The sequence below is a fragment of the Cervus elaphus genome, chromosome 11 (genome assembly GCF_910594005.1).
Source record: "Cervus elaphus chromosome 11, mCerEla1.1, whole genome shotgun sequence".
Classification (NCBI taxonomy): Eukaryota; Metazoa; Chordata; class Mammalia; order Artiodactyla; family Cervidae; genus Cervus; species Cervus elaphus.
The window spans coordinates 77589394-77609857 of record NC_057825.1 but is presented as its reverse complement, the minus strand read 5'-3'; the positions used below and the strand labels follow the sequence as shown (position 1 = coordinate 77609857).

The following is a 20464-nucleotide window of genomic DNA, read 5'->3' as shown; positions in this document are numbered from 1 at the left end:
ACTGCTTTTTTGCTTTTCTCTCTTGACTTTATCTTCTGAAGCTATCCAGTCCTGAAAAAGTAGTATTGCCTTGCAGAAGCCTTCCAGCACGTTGGCCAAGTTTGAGGTTTTATTTCTGTTTGTTGGGTATTTTCAAGTTTCACGTTAAAGAGGTATATTCTAATCACCTCAATTTATGAAAGTTTATTTTAAGGGCTTTTAGGGGTTTATTTTAAGGCAGTTTGAAGGCATAGCCCATCCTTATTGAACTGGAATATCATTCAAAAGTACAGCACTCACTCTAGCAGGTCATGTGATGGATGATTCAGCGGCACCTCTGACGGTCAGCACCTTAGAGACAGGGGACACCCATTGTCCCTGGTCCCATGGCTCGCTTGCCCTGTCCTGTCTGCAGTGACTATCTGCTTCTGTCATGACTGCTGACTATCACCTTTGTCTCTCATGGCTTCTCACTTACTATCTTATTTTTATGTGTCTTTTTTTTTTTTTTTTTTTATGTGTCTTTTTATTCTCTCCACTCTGCTATTTGTCTCTGTGTGTATCTCACCATCACGCTGTCAGAGAAGCTGCCTCTGATTCATTCCATCAGTGACTCTTCAATCTAAAGTGTCTCAGATGATTTGAGTTTTCATGCACATTGCTTCAAAGCCCCTGGCTGGCATAGTCCTAAAGAGGACTGCCTGCTGTGTCCTGACCCAGACAGTTGTGCAGGTTAGGTGTGTTACAAAGTTCAGGACATCTGTGTGTTAGGAACAACCTGGAGTCCCTTTTCTCATAGGGACAGGGCCAGTAGCCTTCCAGTACCCATTTGAGAAATCTCACAGAAGAAGAGAAAACAAAATAACAACCTACTTTTGGAACAAGATTGTATAAATTCTATTGCATTTCTCAAATTCACTTATTATTTGACTTCAGGTGTTTCTTCAACTTCACTGAAATATGAAGGTGATAGCACTTAATGCTACTTTGTATGTGCTTTCTGACCTCAAGTTTTGGCTTTCTCTTTTTCTTTAACCATATTCTAGAATGGTAGATTGTTAAAGATGATATTTGTGTGTAGTGAAAGATAAGAAATGGTTTCCGGCTTTATGTTACAGCCATTCAAGGTTTTCTTCTTTTTCTTGGACCATGTTCTGAAATGATGGCATATTAATGGTGGTGTTTATGAATAGTCAGTGGTTGTGAACAAGCTTTCTTTTACTTTTTACCTGTCTTTTCAAAATAATTTAAAATACTAAGCAAAAATTTGGGAACAAAGATAATGGAGTGACTAATGGATGGAAAAAAGTTCTGCAGTGCTGTTCACAGTGGCATATTTTAGTTGGCACTGGTGACAGTTTTATAATAATGCTGTACTCTGGTGACTGTTAAATGAAGAACAAATGAAAAACATATGTATTGAAAGTAATTGCTTCTTTGCTTCAAATATCCAGCTTAAATCTCTCTTTTACATTAGGAAAGCAGAATTTATGCTGTAGCCAAATCAGGCATTCGAATGTCTGAGGCCTTCAATATGGAGAATGTTCATAAAAGTAAGTGTTTTTGCATGCTGCATCATGAATGAACCTTGAGCACTTTGTGCTAATTGAAATAAGCAGTCACAAAAGACAAGCACTGTATGAGTCCCCTCACATGAGGTATCCAAAGTAGTCAAATTCTTAGAATCAGAAAGCAGAGTTGTGGTTCCTAGGGGTTAAGAAGAGTTGTGGAAGGGGAGCAGTTGCTTAATGGGTATAGAGTTTCAGATTTTCAAGATACAAGTGTTTTGGAGATCTGATTGACAACAGTGTGAATATGCTTAACACTAACTGAACTCAAAAGGTGGTTAAGATGGTAAATATTATCTTATGTGTTTTTTACTATAATAAAAATATTTTTTTAAAGAATAAGTGATTTTGTATTGCCATTTCACTAGCCAAGAATTTCCTAAATGTCCAAAGTCATTTGAATAAACACAGCTTTGCTAACTTTCAGAAAATGCTTCCTGAAGTTGCTGATTTATATTTTAAAATTGAAATTCATGTTAGTATAGGGGCACATTGATGGTCAACTCTCATGTAGCAAGTATCTCATAATTTTACCCCAAAGAAGCTAAATCCTGGACACTGCAATTTCAGCTGTTTAAATTGTAAAAATATTGGATCTCTATGTCTTCTTTTTCCAGAGTTTAAAACACATTCCTCCTTTCTTTCTTTCTTCAGAAATTTATTATAGAAAAAAATACATGCTCATTATGAAAAATAAAACCAAACCACAAAGAACTGTCGAAATAAAAAGAGACATTTTTCTGTAGTTCCTTCTACTGGCCCCTTCCTTTCCTATCTGTAATCTGTATCTTAAAGGTAACCATTAATGTTCTATTCCTTTCCGGCTGTCTATCATTGATTTTTGCCACTCAGGAAATATATTCTAACCTTTCAATTTGAGGTTCACCTGCTAAAGGATTAAAAGTGATGATATTTTAACGCCAGGTCACCAATAGGTCTCTGAATAATCAGAGAATATCTTCACAGGGTACTGCTCACTGAATCAGTCAATAGGTATTTGTACTCATTTCCACCCAACCTGAGCTGAATGGAGATACCAAAGAAACAAAAGCTAAGATCCTCACTTTCAAAGAGGTTATCGGCTAGTTGGGGAGCTAGCACACTTGGGTATGTAATGAACCATGTAAGAGAGTGTATAATTTAAACTGTAGATGCCATCATTCTTAAAGTAGGCTGCATAATAAATATCATGTGTTCATCAGTGTCTCTTTTATTAGAAATTTTGTTAATTCACATTCATAAGAAATAGACCTAAGTGCTAGTTAGATCTATTTTTTTAAAAAATCATTTTGTTTTCTGTTTCAGATTCTGTTGCAATGCTTTCCTACACCACGTCAGGACTTTATACATCTCTGATATACAAGAACGTGACAACCCCAGTGTATACGACATTGAAGGGGGTAACTCATTATTGTTAAACACATGGGTCTCTTCATGGTGGGTCAAAAAAACTGTTTATTCAAGCTCCAAATTCCATTCTTAACATTTTATATAAACTCCCTTTATAAGGAGTTTTAGAAGTTCACACTAGCACATTATTAAAAGAGAAGAAATGGAAAAATCTCGAGAAGATACTTATTTTAATCAGCGTAATAGAGGTCTGATATGTTCGATTTTTGTTATGCTGCATGTGAGCCTCTACCCCGTCCATAACTGTTAATTGTTTAAAGGAAATTGTGTTAATGGTGTAAAGAAAGCAACTAATTTAGAAAGCTCTTCAAATCTTCAAAATGCCAGGGTTCCCCTCCCTTGTGTGAAGTGCCTGATTAAAATAAGTATCATCAGAAAAAAAGTATCAGATATGAACAGTCTTATGGTCTTAGGAATCTTTTATCATTTACAAAAGCCTTTCTGATTGGAATTTGGAATTTAACAAGTGTGACTTTGATAATAGCAAGATGCTTTCTTCTATTCCTTAAAAAAACCTTATTCCATAACTTCTGGTAAAATTCTGTACCTAAAGAGAGAGATAACTTTGGAGATGGACACATAGGGACGCTATTTTGTTTCTCTTTAGAAGGCGACCCAGATAAGCAGCAGCCCATTCCTGGATGACTCCTCTGGGTCAGAAGAAGAAGACAGTTCAAGATCCAGCTCCCGGACCTCGGAGTCTGACTCTCGCAGTCGGAGTGGGCCAGGCAGCCCCAGAGCCTTGAAGCGAGGTAAGGGATGGTTGCACACACACAAGACAACTCCAAATAGTTCAGGATATTTAGTGGGAATTTTATCTCTACAATAGGACTTAAAAAAAAAATCTCAAAGTACTGCATTCCACTCACACGTGCTAAGTCACTTCAGTCGTATCCGACTGTTTATGACTCTATGGACTGTAGCCTGCCAAGCTCCTCTGTTCATGGGATTCTCCAGGCAAGAATACTGGAGTGGGTTGCCATGCCCTCCTCCATGGGATCTTCCTGACCCAGGGATGGAACCTGCGTCTCTTATATCTCTTGCACTTGGCAGGTAGGGTTTTTTTTTTTTGCCACTAGCACCACCAGGAAGCTCATAGTGAAAGAATATTCACCGAGGACTAAGACACATATTTTAGTACTAATCCTCTTCTGAATTTTCTTTGTGATTGCAGACAAGATAATCTATTTTTTTAAAGCTTATCTGTAAAAGAGAGATCACTTAGTTATAGGAATAAAGTGAAATACTTAGGTTAAATGAGGTTTCTCTTTTACAGTTACTTTTTGATTTTGAGTAATTTATAGGATGGATGGACTTACTTCAGCTAAATTCATTACACTGCTAAATGGCAGAGAATACACCTAAAAATGTGGTGGTTAATCTGATATTAAGAAAACTTCCTTTGGGCAGGTCTACAATTTTTGTGAATTTTGAAGAAATGTTCGGCATAGATACAGGTTCTAGAGAGAGTCAGTCATATTAAATGATATCTGTATTTCACAAAAGCTATGTTGGTTTTGAAACTGTTCCATGGAACCCCTATGTACTCCCAAGCCCCTCAGCTTCAACAGGACCTGTTCAACTCTCATAGGTTTAACATTTTGGCTTCCATTGGTCTCTTTGCTACTACCTTGCCCCCTCAACAGCTGGAATCAGGTTATATCACACTTTTGCTGAAAACATTGCAAGGACTCCTTATACTGACTCTAAGGTATTACATGATTCTTTGATGTCTTTGACCTCATCTCCTCCTTTCTCCTCTCTTACTCAGCTCTGGCCACCCAGACCCTTTTGCTATTCCTGGAACATGCCAGGTATGCTTTTGTTGCAGGACCTGAGCACTGAGTATTTGCTCTACTTGGTATTCTTCCCCCAGATGTCGTCGTGGCTGCTTCCTTTTCTCCTTCATTGCTGGGCTCAGACACTGCCTTCTCAGTGAGCGCTGCCCTGACCACACTATTCCAGTGCAGTCCTTTACTCTTCTCCAGCTTCTAGCGCTTTTTATTTCTTTAGTTGGCTCTATGGTTTATTTTTCCATAGCATTTGCTCTCTGTTTTTTGTCTGTCTCCCCGAGCTATAATCTGTGTTCCACAAGGACAGAAATTTGTTTTGTTCTCTGCTCTGTCCGTAGCATCTTGAGGCTAAGAGCCTGAGATTTGCATTCCAACGTTGCCTCTGCCTGGCTATTTGACTTTGGACAAATCCTTTAATCTGTGGACCTTAGTCTCCTTAGAGAATGAGGGCCTGAACCAGAATGATCTCTGAGGCCTTTGGTAGATTGAAATTTCTGTTATTCTTTGAAAAATAATGATCCTACTATTATCACATCCATTACTTGGCTTAGTCAAATAAATTAGAAGAATAATATAGTGAAATTATCCTAACATGGCCCTTCAATGTTAATAGACACTTTAAAAATTGCCAGATACTATAATGAATAATGACTTAAGTTCTTGATTTTATTTAATATTTTCAAAATCTCCAATTGTAGTGACTCTCCAATGTGACTTGCAACTTACAAGTTGTTTTCTAAAATGGCAAGTGAATTATTGTGAAAAATGTTCCTTTGAATTTTGCATTATAGCTGCTGGCAAATGAAGTAGTCAGTTTATATCTTTTTTATTGCTTCTCTTTTATGCAAGATTTTCAAAATCTATACACTAGTAGTATTGGACTCCTATGTTCTTTTAATGTGATGTTACTTTCAAATGATTACAAAAATTAAGTGTATTAAAGTGTGATCGTACAAGTCTTGATAAATTAAGGTTCAGCATTGTTTGCCTACGTATGCATGTGCTCTCTGTGCTCAGGTGCTCAGTCATGTATGACTCTTTGCGATCCCAGGGACTGTAGCCCGCCAGGCTCCTCTGTCCATGGGATTTTTCAGGCAAGAATACTGGAGTGGGTTGCCATTTCCTCCTCCAGGGGATCTTCCCAACTCAGTGTCTTGCCTACATGTCAATATGTAAATACATGTATTTTTAATTCTTAATAAAACACATTATTAGACTATTACATACATTTTATATATGTGAAAATAGCTGTACTTACAATCATCCCAAAATATTATTTATGTTTCTTTGACTTCCTCGGAGATCTGCATGATAGTCCTTAACCCTTTAGCTCTGTTTTCTGCCTTAAAGGTACTTCATGGTGAAAGGCATGGAATACATCTAGTCTAGGAAGGGTGATGATTTGGGATATGGATGTATTTCTTAGGAAAACTGACAACCAGCATTTGGACCATCCAATTGCTAAATATTGACTTGATTTATTTCTTTTCATCTAGGTGTGTCTCTCTCTTCTGTGGCCTCTGAAAGCGATTATGCTATTCCCCCAGATGCTTACTCCACAGACTTGGAGTACTCACAGCCAGAGCAGAAGCTCCTGAAAACTTGCTCATCTTCCAGTGACAATGGGAAAAACGTAAACACTTAGTCAGGGGTTTTGTTTTTTTTTTAAATTAATGAATCTGTTAGAGTCTCCAAAGGGAACCTAAATATTTTTTAAAATCTCTTTAATTAGGAACCACTGGAAAAATCTGGCTACTTATTAAAAATGAGTGGTAAAGTCAAGACTTGGAAGCGGAGATGGTTTGTTCTTAAAGGTGGTGAATTACTTTACTACAAATCTCCGGTGAGTGGAAATTGCTTGTTATTTAGAACTGAATTCCTCAATCTATAAATCAGACTCCTGACAGATTTTCTTCCACATAATGCAATTAATGAGACAAATCATTTCTTATTATGACTATTACAGGTAATCACTTTGCATTGGTTTTCTTCCCTTCATACAGAGCGATGTAATCAGAAAACCACAGGGCCATATTGAACTTAGTGCATCCTGCAGCATTTTAAGAGGAGATAACAAGCAAACAGTTCAGGTATTTTTTTTTCTTTTTTATATCATGTAAAACTCAATTCTCAATTTTATAAGCTAATAGAATGAAGACTGGGTATTCAGAATTTTTTTATTCCATTTGGTGATCAGTTTGATGCCCCTAAAATGGGTAAAACCCTGGGATTTCTTAGTTAAAACTATGTTATAACCTGAGTTTATGTTAAGTAAGTCTCCACTGTATTTTCTTTGCCCTTGATCCCTTACACTGTTTGTTCCCCACTCCTAACCCTCCCAGCCATTCTCAATTCTCAAGCTGTCAAGCTATTTTAGGGGAGGGATATTTGATAAATGAATTCCCAATAAGATATCCATATTTTAATGTACTATTGAATTCAGAAGTGTTCGCAATTTATAATAGAGAACCAGAAAATGTCAGTTCTGTGAACTTCAGATGCTCTTACACCTAAGTGGGAAGGATATTAGGGAGCAGAGGGGCTGTCCTAGTTCCCACGAAGTCACACCACAGAGGGGGCTGCTGACCATTTCACACACACATAATGCCAGTCTTGCAGGAAACCTTTGCCAAGTTTAAAAAACAAAACAAAACAAGCTATTGAAATAGTTTGGATAGGTGACTTAAAATTCAGATGATTTATTTCTGAAATGCCTTCCATAATTGTTATTTTCTTATCTTCCTCTTTTGGAGGGTGAAATACAACATTTTATTAGAAAAGTACATTTTCATTGTTTTCAGTGGCTAATACTTGAGGACTGCCCCAAAATGTAGAAAGGAGAATCAGTGTATTTATGGCTGATTTGCATTGTTGTACAGCAGAAACCAGCACAACACTGAAGCAGTTTTCCTCCAATTAAAAAATATAAACATTTATTTAAAAAAAGAATCATTTGTAGGCTTCTGAAACTGCAACTACTCTGCTCCTCATTTCAACAACTAGGACTCCATAGCACATTTAAGGGAGAAAAGGAAAATCTAATGAGAAAATAAGATTAAAAAATCGTGACCCCAAAGCATAATAGTATGAAGAGTTTTAAAATAAATGGAAGTTTTAAAATAAATGGAAGTGAAAAAACTATTGCCACAAAAAGTTAATTGTCCTTCTCAAAAGTGGTTAAAATATGCTACATGATTTATAGAATCATTTATTTGAAACCTAAGATTCAAGTTGCAGCTTATTTGTTTCCATATTAGGTAGTCCATATTTGAAAAATGGACAAGGAAATGATAATTATTCTAAAATCTCTAGTTTCCTTTTCTATCTCTTTCTCATCCCGTTCTAGTTGACCACTGAAAAACACACATACTATCTGACTGCAGATTCCCCCAATATATTGGAGGAATGGATTAAAGTGTTACAAAACGTTCTTCGAGTACAAGCTGCCAACCCCCTTTTCCTGCAACCTGAGGGCAAACCAACGGTGAAGGGATTGCTCACCAAGGTGGGAACTCTATATACAATAGCAGTGTCGCAGACAGTGAGAGAATTATCCCCGCAATCATGAAGAGTGGGCATCACAGAATATATATTATTTATGTTGTTTTGCGGTGGGAAAGAGTGTTTTAAGTTTGATACCAAAGACAAAAACCATAAAGATGAAACATGACAAATTTGACTATCCTGCGTAAAAACGTAAATGTTCTTACTATCAGAACTCCTCTAAGCAAAATTTTTAAAAGACCAGTGAGAAGCTTTGAAAATATATTTGAAACTTAAATACAAGCTTTTTTAATCAGTAAGTAAAAGGTAAATATCAGTGAGGGGAAAGAACAAAGAACACAATGAGAGAGGTAGAGATAGAAACACAAATGATCAATAAACATATAAGAAAATGTTCTACTGTCATTAATAATTTTCTTAAAAAGCAAGAAGTAATGAATATTTTTAAAAATCTGATCAAGGGAGGACCTTTTTTAAAAGTATGAAATACAGTATTGACACAAATTAAGAAATTTGCTACTGAGTTTACTTTAGAAGGCAGTTTGGCAATGTCTTGGCCAAAGTGTTTTACTCAGTAAATATTTTTGAATGAACAAATAAATGAATAAATATTAAATGTTTTAAGAAGATAAATATTTAGACTTCGATCCAGCAGTTTCAGTCTAAGAAATTTATGCTTAGGAAATTATCTTAATTTGCAAAACATTTAAGTATGAAGATGTCCATCACAGCATCCTCTTTCTGATTTAAAAAAAGAGATAATAATTAACATGCATTGAAATGCAGGTTTTAAGTACAGGATTGAATCAGTTTTGGTAGATATTTACTGTCACTCTCTCAAGATATAGAACATTTCCATTGCTGCAGAAATATTACTTGCACTCCATGGTTTATAATACAGAAAAACTGAGATCATCTTAGATATGGAGTAGGGGATAGTTTTAAATATTTATATAATCAGGTAATGCTTTACTGTGCAGTCATTTTAAATGTGCAAAAGAATGTTTAATGTTTTAGAAATAGATTATGATGTGTTGTTAGGTGATAAAATAAGTGTAGAGTATTACATAGTTATCCCACTTTTGGTAAGCATATTTGTAGAAAAATGTCTGACTAGGAAATATATAGTAAGGTATACTGGATATCTCTGTGTGGTTTTTACTTCATTTCTGCTTAGTTCTGTTTTCTAACTTTATAGTATAAAGTCTGGCTTTCTTTTTTAAAAGATTTTACAAGTCTGTCAACCTCAAACATACATAGGTGAATTATTTTCTAACTTTTTTAGAATGAGTAAATATTGATTTATGCTGACAAATATTATTTAAAATTTTTTAACAATACAATAAAATATTTACACATAAAATACTGCACACGAAAGTAATCTTTGCATCATCATGCATCACTCATGTGCTTTATTTATGTAAGAGACGAGAAATTTAACTATGGTGAGCTATGCCACCCTGTAATTTATACTTAATATTAATACTTAATATTATACTTAATATTAATGTGGGAATATGGGTGGGTGCTCTTCAGTAATATTTACAAAGACCAACCAACTATTCTAAAAGTAAGAGAAAAAATTTAAAAAAAATAAATAAATAAAAGTAAGAGAAAAAATTAACAAATACATTCAACAAAGAGATGCACTATGTGTTTTTCCGGATCATTCTATCACCATGAAAATGTTTTTTCTTTTAGTCATGGGCTTGAGAACTCCCTGGTATTGTGCTAATATATGTTTTCCAATGAACCCAGTGCTACTTTAAATCACATTCTTTAAATCAAATTCAAAGTAACTAGTTGTCCTACTGTTTCAAGGACTGTGTATATCAAATCCTTAGGCTTTCATATGGTCTCGTGGCTAAAGGTTTATAATTTCTTTCACAATCAGTGTTTTTGGTTTTTTTGCTTATTTTTAATTATCGGCATGCCTTGTCAAGTTTCACTCCTGTTACATTTCTACTTTTCCCTGCTTCCCATTTTACAACTGCATTTTAAATGAGTGCAAGTTGATGTGATTATCAGATGACTAAACCACTAGGATTTATAGACAGGATGCTTATTAGATTTCCTTCCTACCATTTATGAAGGGTTGTCCACCCCCATATTTTCACCTGCAAAGCCTTATATGAGAAAAACTCTTTGCGAGTGACTTGTTCTGAGCTCACATTCAGGCTACAATCCCAGATACGGCAGAGCAGTGTTTGAATACTTTGCAGGGGAGGAGACTTTTTCAAGTTGTCACACTGTTATTATTAAGTACAGAAATATGTAGGCAGATATTAAGAATTTGACTAATTTGATTCTGGATAGTTAGTCTTGCAACTTTTAATGCTTTGGAAGAACATTTCCTATATAGAAATTCACTTATTTTAAAATACGTGTATTGAACAGTTATCCCATGTCAAGCAAGGAGCTGAGATATTTAGATGATTAGACTGCTGCCCCATCCCCCAGAGAGCCTCGTATCTAGTGGGAAAGAAAAGAACATAAGCATATTTATAGTGATATATTAATACATAAAGCACTATTATTGACATGCATCATAAGGTGCACAGAAAAGCTGAATAATTTAGACTGTGGGGTCAGGAACAACTTCTCAGAGAAGGTTTGCCTGCACTGAGTCTCCAAGGAGAAGTAGGATTTAATTTTGGAAATGGGCAAAGGGAGGTATTCGAGGCTGGAAGACAGCATGGACAAAAGACGCAGTGTCTCAAAGCGTGGCCACCTATGTAAAGAGCAAGTCCTTTGAAGAAAGAGTTGGGGGGTCCTGATCGTGGAGGACTATTTTGGTCTTGTTAAGGACTTTGTTCTTCGTCCTAAAGGTGATGTGGAACCCCTCAGGGTTTGTAACAGGGGCATGGCTGTGTTCAAGTTGTTAACAGATTGCTCTGCTGAGAGGAAGATGAATTTGTGGGAAGCAAGCTGGAGTTTCTAAGAACAGTAAGTGGGGGTGGTTTTCCTGAAGAGGATGAGACTCTGAACTGGTCATTGGGAGAGAGACCAGAGGGTGAATCTAAATAATGTTGGGAGGTAAAAATCTTCAGTTAGACTGATGCCAGCGACTAGGAAGTGGGAAAGAGAAGGATAGCTGGGTGAGAGATGGTGCCAGATGATGGAGACCTCAGAAGAGAGGAGCCGTTCAGGATGATCAAAAGGTCCTGTGGGGACTTGTCAGTTTTACAGCTTGTGAAGACACCTGCATTAAGAAGTCCAGCAGGCCGTGGCAACAGAATCTCCTTCAGAGGAGAAGGCTCGGTTGGAGAGAAGGATTTGGGGAATTATCATTGTGCATGTGATAGTCAACTCCATGCCAGTGAGAGAAATCATCCAGGAAAATGTGTATGGTGAGAAGAGCAGGGGACTGTTAATAGGACACGAGGTTTCCCAAATTTGAGAACACATAAAGGAGATATGTGAAGAGACCCTGCAAAGTGCGTCATGGAGGCCAGGAGTGGAGTGTTTGACAGGCAGGGAGTGATCTGCAGTGTCAGATGCACGAAGTGCACTGCGGTGTTTTCAGGGGTGATGGGGAGATGAGTAAGAGCAGTACCGAATTTGGAGGACTGTCCCTGCTTCTTGGCACATGAGAGAGAGTGGAGCTGGGAGGGAACGTAGTGTCAGGAGAGGCACTGAGGTCAACGAAGAGCGTGGCATGAGTGAGGAGAGAGGGAGCTGGGGGGAGGCTGAGGTCAGAACGTAGAATGTCAATTTCAGAAGTGGCGCCGTTCCCCATGAAGGAAAAAGGACCAGGGTGTGGCCAAGGGGATGAGTAGCAAAAATGGAGGGACAGCAAAGGTTTTTAGAAACGAAAAGAACAAGAGGTACTGTGAGTTAAGATTGTAGGGAGGTAGTGCAGCACAGAGCCTCGGGAAAGAGTTCAGGAGCCAGACTGCACAGCAGGGCACGTCCTGGCTCTGAAAGTTGCCGCTTGTGGGGCCGTGGATAGTTACTTAGCATCTCTGTGCCTTAGTGTCCTTTTTTGTAAGGTGGGAATAATATTGGTGCCAATCTCACAGGGTGCTGGGAAGATTAAATAAATTGTGCAAAGTGCTTTAGAACAGTGCCTGGCACATCATAAAGACATCCAAAATGCTAGCTATTATTATCAAAAGAGTTTCCTCTGGATGATGAAGTCAGCGAGATAGGTGACAGGATTAGTAGTGGAGAAGGTTACAGGCATGAAAATACAGGAGAGGAGAGAAGACCTTGGGAGCTTGTGTTTTGTGTGATGACAAAGGCCAATCAGGATACAATGCACTGTTTGTCATCAAAGTTTCAGAGAGAACCGATACAAGTACCTTTGTTATGGATGCAAGGTAAAAAAAAAAAATTCTTTCAGGTTTTTAGTTCACCAAAGCCTTGAAGTTTGAAATTGTCTTTAAATCTTTGTGTGAATTCTTCTAGTGTAATTTATTATGATTTTTTTCCCAGAATAAGTCAGAGTTGGGAGAAATCTTAACATAATCAGATTTACCTAAAAAGATAGACTATGTTTTTAAAACACAGCTTTTACAGTGACTTGGCAGAAGTCCTCATTAATTTGTAGTTCCTCAAAGGCACACATTGCTTTATTTAAAGATAAATCATTTCCGAAGTATACTCTTTATAGCCAGATGCATTATGCTTCAATTTTAGTGAGACTCCTTTCTGGAGTTTGTTTCAAAGAAGAAAAAAGTAATCTGTATAACACAAACTATTTAAAACTTCCAGTATATTTTTCTGTAAGTACATGTTTCTAAATTCAATTAAACTGAAGCATTTCTTGCCAAATGAAACATTTTTTGTTGTTGTTGTTTCTCCTTAAGCAACATTCTAAATCCATCAGACTGTTAGATGGTGGAGTTATTTGTTTGCTTAAACCATACTTTGGAAAGCCCAAAGACTGGCTGCATTTATGGGTTTAAATGAAACATGTGTTTTACTTCTCCTTATGCATAGCAAGGAAGGAAGTGTTTATTGAGTAACTATTAGTATCCTTTATTTACATTTTCTCCTTTGGTCATACAACAGCCCGCTGAGGTGTACAGTTATCCCACGTTAAGGATAGAAGCTGGGAGGTCAAGTCAGTTGCCTGAGGGCATCATCTATCCAGTGTGTGGTAGAACTGGGATTTAAACCTTGGTCCATCTGACCTCAGAACCCAGGCCCTTTCTGCTGTTGTGACTTGCCCACTGCAAAATCCATTCTTCTCTGTTTAAATGTTGTCATTACAAGGTCCCCGCAAAATATGTGTGCTTCCCAGCCCCACGTGCCGCCCCCACCCCCGTGACATCTCCCCTTACTCGCTCAGTCTCGGACACATGGACACACGCCATCTCAGGACCTTGGTGCTTGCTGCGTCCTTGCCCGGAGTGTTCTCTCAGGTGACTGCGTAGCTCACCTCCCTCCTCTAGGGCTGGACTCTTCAGTGTTGATTACGCCTTCCTGACCCCCATATGTTAAATTGTAAAACACATCCCCTGCTTCTTCAAGCACTTCTTCTCTTTTCCTGCTTTATTTTTCTTCTTCATATTTGTCACCATGGGCAAGCATGACAACGGAATATTGGGCTTTGGTTTTACCAGCCAGTGTCTTGGTTTTCCAGTGGTGGGTGTCTCCAGGTTGAAGTCCACTCTGACTATTGAAGGAGAGGGTCAAACCTCAAGGCAAAAATTGGCGGGGCTGCCCGGGTAGTGGAAGTATTAGGCAAGCTCAATCAGGCATACCACCTTCTAGGTCTGGGGCAACAGAACCCATTACAGATCTTATCCACTGGAGGGAATAGGGTTCTTGGTGTTTTTCTAGACTTGAGGGTATAGCCGGGACTGTCTGACAGAGATCTTCAGTGCCTGAACCTGGACAGGACTGGGGCAGGGAGGAACTCATAGTGAGGATCTTACATTGGCAGGCAGGTTCTTTACCATCGCACCAGCTGTGAAACCCAATAGTGAGGATCTTACTAAATCCACTGACCAGTGAAAAACCTGTAATATTCAGGACAAATTTATGTGTAAATGTGTAGAACATGTGTGTAAAATGTCTCACACACACATCTAAGTGTGCAAACTTTGTATTTCTAATGAAGATACATAGCACACTGCTGGTTTGCTTGTCTGTCTGCCTCGTGAGGCAGTGAGCTCCTCAAGGAAGGAAACTGTCTTGTTCATATCTGTCCCCCCAGTGCCTGGACCAGTCCCTGACTACTCAGAGTCAAGAACCAGATTCAGATTCCATCCCAGTCACGAAAGATAGTTCCTGACATATAGGAAGTACTCAATATGTAACAGTAGCTTTTGATGTTGCTTTATTATTTTGTGTGTATCCTTCTGGAGAAGGCATCAAGTGTTTTGAATGAATGAAACTTTTGTATTTTGGAAATCACTGGAATTCTTAGGTTTCAGTCTTCCTGTTTCTAACATGTGTTAACCTGGAGAGCCACAGGATTGTTGGAAATCTATATAATATGGAAACTGTGAAAAATACTTGTGAAATTGGCATCTTTTAAGCCTTAGTCTTAGGTGTAATACTTGACATCTAGTAAACATTCATTAAATGTTGAGTGGTGAGCATGAAGCAAACATGCCATGATACTAGTATAACAGGTAAATTGCAAATAGCATTCAGATAGTCTGGTTGAAATGTCACTTATAACTTGAGCAAACTGGATAGCTGTTCAAATAGCTTCAGATAGAGTGTATATGCTATACTTTAAGGTGTCAGAGTTCTGAGCTACATTTATAATTCTTTGAAATATGATTTCAGGTAAAACATGGTTATTCCAAGAGAGTCTGGTGTAAACTTATAGGAAAAACATTGTATTATTTTCGTAGTCAAGAAGATAAGGTATGTATATGTTTTTAATATCCTGATTAGAGAAATTTTTTGTTGATTATGGCTTCAAGTTTTTCCTTTTACTGTTCTATTGCTAGCCCAAACTTTAGAATTTTTGATGATGTTGAAATTTTGCATAAAATTTATTACTAAGGTAATCATAGGCCCAGAGGGATCTTGATTCTTAATTATAAGCCTTAGCAACTTTTAATTAATGCTTCTTCTAAGACCTAGAAAAATCTTCCCCACTCTCAGCCATCAGTTCCTCATATTTTTCAGCCCTGACAGAATAGATAAGTTTGAATGATGGGAGCATCAAGCTAGGAAAGAAGCTGGAGAGAAGAAAGAATCCAGTCCTGTCCCAGGCCCTTGAATTCCTAGACACCACTTATCTATCCATCCATCTACCTATCTATGTCCCATTGGTTCATTTTTAATTAATCTCCTCCCCCAAAGAACTTGAGTTACCTTCATTTTCAGAGGAAAAAGATGATGTCTTCCAAAGGTGAAATGTATGCCTAATTATCATTGGATCAAGAGTATTTGCATAAAACAGTGATGCCTGCTTCACAGAATAGCAGTCTGTGAGTGATTACTGTATTAATGAGACCAGACTTCTTGGTCCACTGACCACATAGGTCAGTTAGTATTTCTCTGTTCTATTTTTGCTGCCTGCACTCTCGGTTCTGGCTAGCCGTATTTATTTATTTATTGGTCACTTCATGCAGCATGTGGGATCTTAGTCCCCTGACCACATCGTCTGCATTGGGAGTGCACAGTCTTAACCACTAGGCTGCCAGGGAAGTCCCCTGACTAGCCATATTTAAAAGGCATTTCCTTATTCTCAGTATTGCTCATGGGATGGAAATTAACACAATGAATCTTTGAGAGTGTTATCTCTGAAGCAGTGTGGGAATATGCTCATTAAAATAATACAAGAATAAGCACATTACAAAATTGTATATCCCAATATAACCCTAACTCAGTTATCAATCAGGAGAACCGCTGCCACTCTGTGTATTCCATTTACAACAATTTTGACGTAGAATTAGGGACTTACATAACTTTTAGAAAAGTCAAGGTGGTAGAGGTTGGGGAAGAAGCTGCCACTGAAGGTCCAAGAAGGCAGGACCAGCGGTCTGAACGCAAAGCACAGAGGCAGCTGGCCCTCAGCAGCTGACTGCGAAGCCTCTGTGGCGCTCCCAGCGCCCAGGCGTCTGACTGCAGCTGTCTCTGCAGTTACTCCTCTGACACCCTTACCTTCCACATTACATGCAGATTCTCTCAGGCAAGCTCTTATTTGGAACTATACAGGGAAAGAGATTCTGACAAATATAGTGCCCAGCTTCTTTTCTGCAATTACAGGGAGACTTTAGAAGAGGGAGGTCAGGATGCTGAGTTTATAATCCTCCATCTAGCACATCTGTGTTAAAACACACATAGCAGAAAAGTCAGAAAGAACTGTACCGAAATGTTGAATGGTGGTAGAAATATGGATGACTTTTTTTTTTTTCCTTTTTGGGGTGAAAAGTGAAAGTGTCAGTCCCTCAGTTGGGTCTTACTCTTTAAAACTCCATGAACTGTAGCCTGCCAGGCTCCTCTGTCCATGGGATTCTCCAGGCAAGAATACTGGAGTGGGTTGCCATTTCCTTCTCCAGGGGATGTTCCCAACCCAGGGACTGAACCCGGGTCTCCTGCATTGCAAGCAGACTTACCATCTGAGCCACCAGGGAAGCCTCTCCTTTTTTGGGTACCTTTCAGTTTTTACCAAGTTTCTATAATAAGTATGTGTTTTATAAATAGAAAAGTAATTTAAAATTTACCAAGAGTAAAATTTAAATGTTCTTACTACCATTACTAATAGTAATTTCTATTATTTAATAAAAATGGATAACATTGATCATAGAAGGAGCAAGTTAGAAGGATATAAATAGATGAGCAGAAATCCATGATAATTAGTGGAAAAATATTATAATGCTTGTGAATCAGTATAGGCTAACTTCGTTTTGTGCTGTACATGTTTCAGAAACAATTTGTCTTTATCTCGATCAGTGTCTTTTTAAAAATTCAGTCAAAATATTTAAAAATGCCAGGTCTATTCACTGTTTATGGAGCCACGGTGATCCTTTGGTGAAAGGAGTGTTGTTGTTTATTCATTGAGTCATGTCTGACTCTTTGTGACTCCATGGACTGCAGCACGCCAGACTCCTCTGTCCTCCACTTTCTCCTTTGAAATTAGATCAAATTCATGTCCATTGAGCTGGTAATGCTAGCTCACTATCTCATCCTCTGCCGCCCCCTTCTCCTTTTGCCTTTAATCTTTCCCAGCATCAGGGTCTTTTCCAATGAGTTGTCTCTTTGCATAATGTGGCCAAAGGATTGGAGCTTCTGTTTCAGCATTAGTCTTTCCAATGAATATTCAGGGTTGTTTTCCTTTAGGATTGACTGGTTTGATTTCCTTGCAGTCCAAGGGACTCTGAAAAGGAATAACCATCCTTAAATATTGTGGTGGATGGAAACTTGATTGTCATATGATTAGACATGTCTAGAGCACACAATTAGGATAGTATTGTCATGTATTATCATAATAGAATTAGTTTTCTTTATCCAATTTTTTTAAAGCTTGCTTTTTTTTTATTAATGTGACTTTGCTACTCTGTTATTTTTGTTTTGCTACCTTTCTTTTTCTGAAAATATAGATAAGTTAATTTTACATTTTTTTCAGAAGTAAATTTTCTTCATTCAGTACCCAGAATAGTACTTTGCACATAGTAACTACTCAGAAAATAATTGTTATGAATTTAATGGGGAAAGAACTTTTTCCCATAAAATAGAACACATGTAATTAAGTGAATTAATTTTTTTCTATTAATCAAGTATTAGGCAGATAATATTGCATTTTAGATAAGATATCTAGGTGAGATAGTTTAAAAGCAACAAATCCCAAGCAGACTGTATATGTTCCTGGAATAAGTGTACTTAATTAAAGCAAAAGTTTTAAAACATAGCAAATAATTGTTTTTGTCAGTAAAAGAGTAGGTAAAATTTAATGTAAATTATTTTTAGGATTTTTTTCTTACCCTTACATTAAGATGGAAGAAATCGTGGCATTTTTTTGTGATTTATTTTATATGTACATGTACATATATCCCTGGTGGCTCAGTGATAAAGAAATTGCATGCCAAGGCAGGAAACACAGGTTTGATCCCTGGGTTGGGAAATGATCCCTAGAGAAGGAAATGGCAACCCACTCCATTATTCTTGCCTGGAGAATTATATGGACTGTATAGTCCATGGGGCTACAAAGAGTGGGACATGACTGAGTGACTTTCACGTTTTCACTCTTCATATATAAAAATAGCTTCAAAACACTTTTCATTTATTGGGATTTACAGTGATAGTTAATCATACTTCTTCACACTAGCTGTCTGACTTTTTTACTTTTTTATTGATAGTATTGGGACTATGTCTACACTTGTCCTTTTAATCCAGTAGGTTAATCAAATCACCTTTGTTGGAGGATTAAAAGTCAAATGAATATTTTGACTGAATAACCTAATTGCTTGACTAGGTAGTGGATCATTTTGGTTAAATTGAATAATTTGAACCACTGTACAGAAATGGCTTCTTGCTTTTCCCACAAAAACTACATGCCTAGTATTCAGATTGTTGTTTTATATCACATTTGGCATGTTAACTGTGGCTACCCCACTTTTGTAACAGTGTAGATAATCCAGTTACCTTCAGGCATTCATTTAAAAACAGATATGGTTTATAAAGCCAAGAATGAAAAGGACTATGAAAAATTATAGCAGGAAAAGATTCAGAAAGTTCCTTCCTTACAATTACTAATATTTACTTTAGTTTCCTTTAGGTCAGATCAAACTCTGGGAGGCTAAAGTTGAAGAGGTTGACAGATCCTGTGATTCAGATGAAGATTATGAAGCCAGTGGGCGAAGTCTGTTATCCACACATTACACTATTGTGATCCATCCCAAAGAGCAAGGTCCAACTTACCTACTAATTGGATCCAAGCATGAAAAGGTATGTAAGGACTAACTGGTTGATTTAGAATGAGTTAGACTAATATGAATAAGAATTGGTAATAATTTTCAAATGAGCACAAGTAGGTACAATCAAGGACTTCCCAAGTGGCTCTGGTGGTAAAGAGCCTTCCTTCCAATGCAGGTTAGACATAAGAGACACAGGTTCGTTCTCTGGATTGGGAAGATTCCCTGTAGGAGGCCAGGGCAACCCACTCCAGTATTCTTGCCTGGAGATTCCCATGGACAGGGGAGCCCAGAGGGCTGCAGTCCATATGTTCACACAGAGTTGGACACAACTGAAGTGGCATAGCACAGCAAAGCAAGTACAATCAAAGACACATATACATTTATTAGGCATAGTATTCTTTTAAAAATAATTTTATTCAATATATTTCAAACTCAGAAAATATACACCCTTTTTTACTTAACAGATATTAGATTTCATGGTATTTTTAAAAAAATATTTATTTATTATTTTTGGCTGTGTTAGGTCTTAGTGATCACTAATGATGATTAGTGATGTTGAGCTCCTTTTCGTGTACCTGTTGGCCGTTTCTATGTCTTCTTTGGACAAATGATACTCTTTCCATTTTTTAATTGGATTGTTTGTCTTTTTGCCATTGAGTTATATGAGCTTTTTGTATATTTTCAATATTAACCCCTTATAAGAAATATGATTTGCAAATATTTTCTCCCATTCAGTAAGTTATCTTTTCATTTTATTGATGATTTCCTTTGCTGTGCAGAAGTTTACTAATTTGATATAATTCTGTATATCTATTTTTTATTTTGTTCCCTGTGCTTTGGTGTCATAAGAAAGACCAGTCTTATGTCCATAAGTTTTTTCTCAATGTTTTCTTCCAGGTGTTTTGTGATTTCAGGTCTGATATTTAAGGTTTTATTCCTTTTGGAGTTGATATTGTGCGTTGTGTGAGATCAGGGTCCAATTTCTTTGTTTTGCATATGGATACCCAGTTTTCCCAGCACTGTTAATTGAAGAGACTATCCTTTGCCCACTGTATTCTTGGCAACCTTATCAAAAATCTGTTGACCATATATGCAGGAGTTTATTTCTAGACTCTATTCTGTCCTATTAGCCTAATAGGGCAATCATTAAGCCCATTAATGAACTTACTGTCTGTTTTTATGGCAGCACCATACTATTTTGATTACTGTAGCTTGGTAATGTATTTTGAATTAGGACATATGATCTCCCTAGCTTTGCTCTTCTTGCTCAAAATTGATTTGACTATTTGGGACTTGTTGTGGTTTCAGATGAATTTTAAGATTGTTTTTTCTGTTTCTGTTTTTTAAAATTGGAATTTTGATAGAGATTACTTTGAACCTT

At 37.3% G+C, this 20464-nt stretch overlaps 1 protein-coding gene across 2 annotated transcripts in view; it reads left to right on the top strand.

Annotated features, from left to right (window-relative positions):
* The window catches only part of PLEKHH2 (pleckstrin homology, MyTH4 and FERM domain containing H2), a 95808-nt gene that overhangs the window by 39799 nt on the left and 35545 nt on the right, over positions 1–20464 (top strand). For both annotated transcript variants that reach the window (XM_043918135.1, XM_043918134.1), the window contains 9 exons: positions 1457–1532; positions 2853–2947; positions 3565–3709; positions 6247–6383; positions 6483–6593; positions 6754–6840; positions 8097–8255; positions 15002–15082; positions 18935–19114. In XM_043918135.1, the coding sequence (XP_043774070.1) occupies positions 1457–1532; positions 2853–2947; positions 3565–3709; positions 6247–6383; positions 6483–6593; positions 6754–6840; positions 8097–8255; positions 15002–15082; positions 18935–19114 (1071 nt within the window). The remainder of the gene's footprint in view (positions 1–1456; positions 1533–2852; positions 2948–3564; positions 3710–6246; positions 6384–6482; positions 6594–6753; positions 6841–8096; positions 8256–15001; positions 15083–18934; positions 19115–20464) is intronic.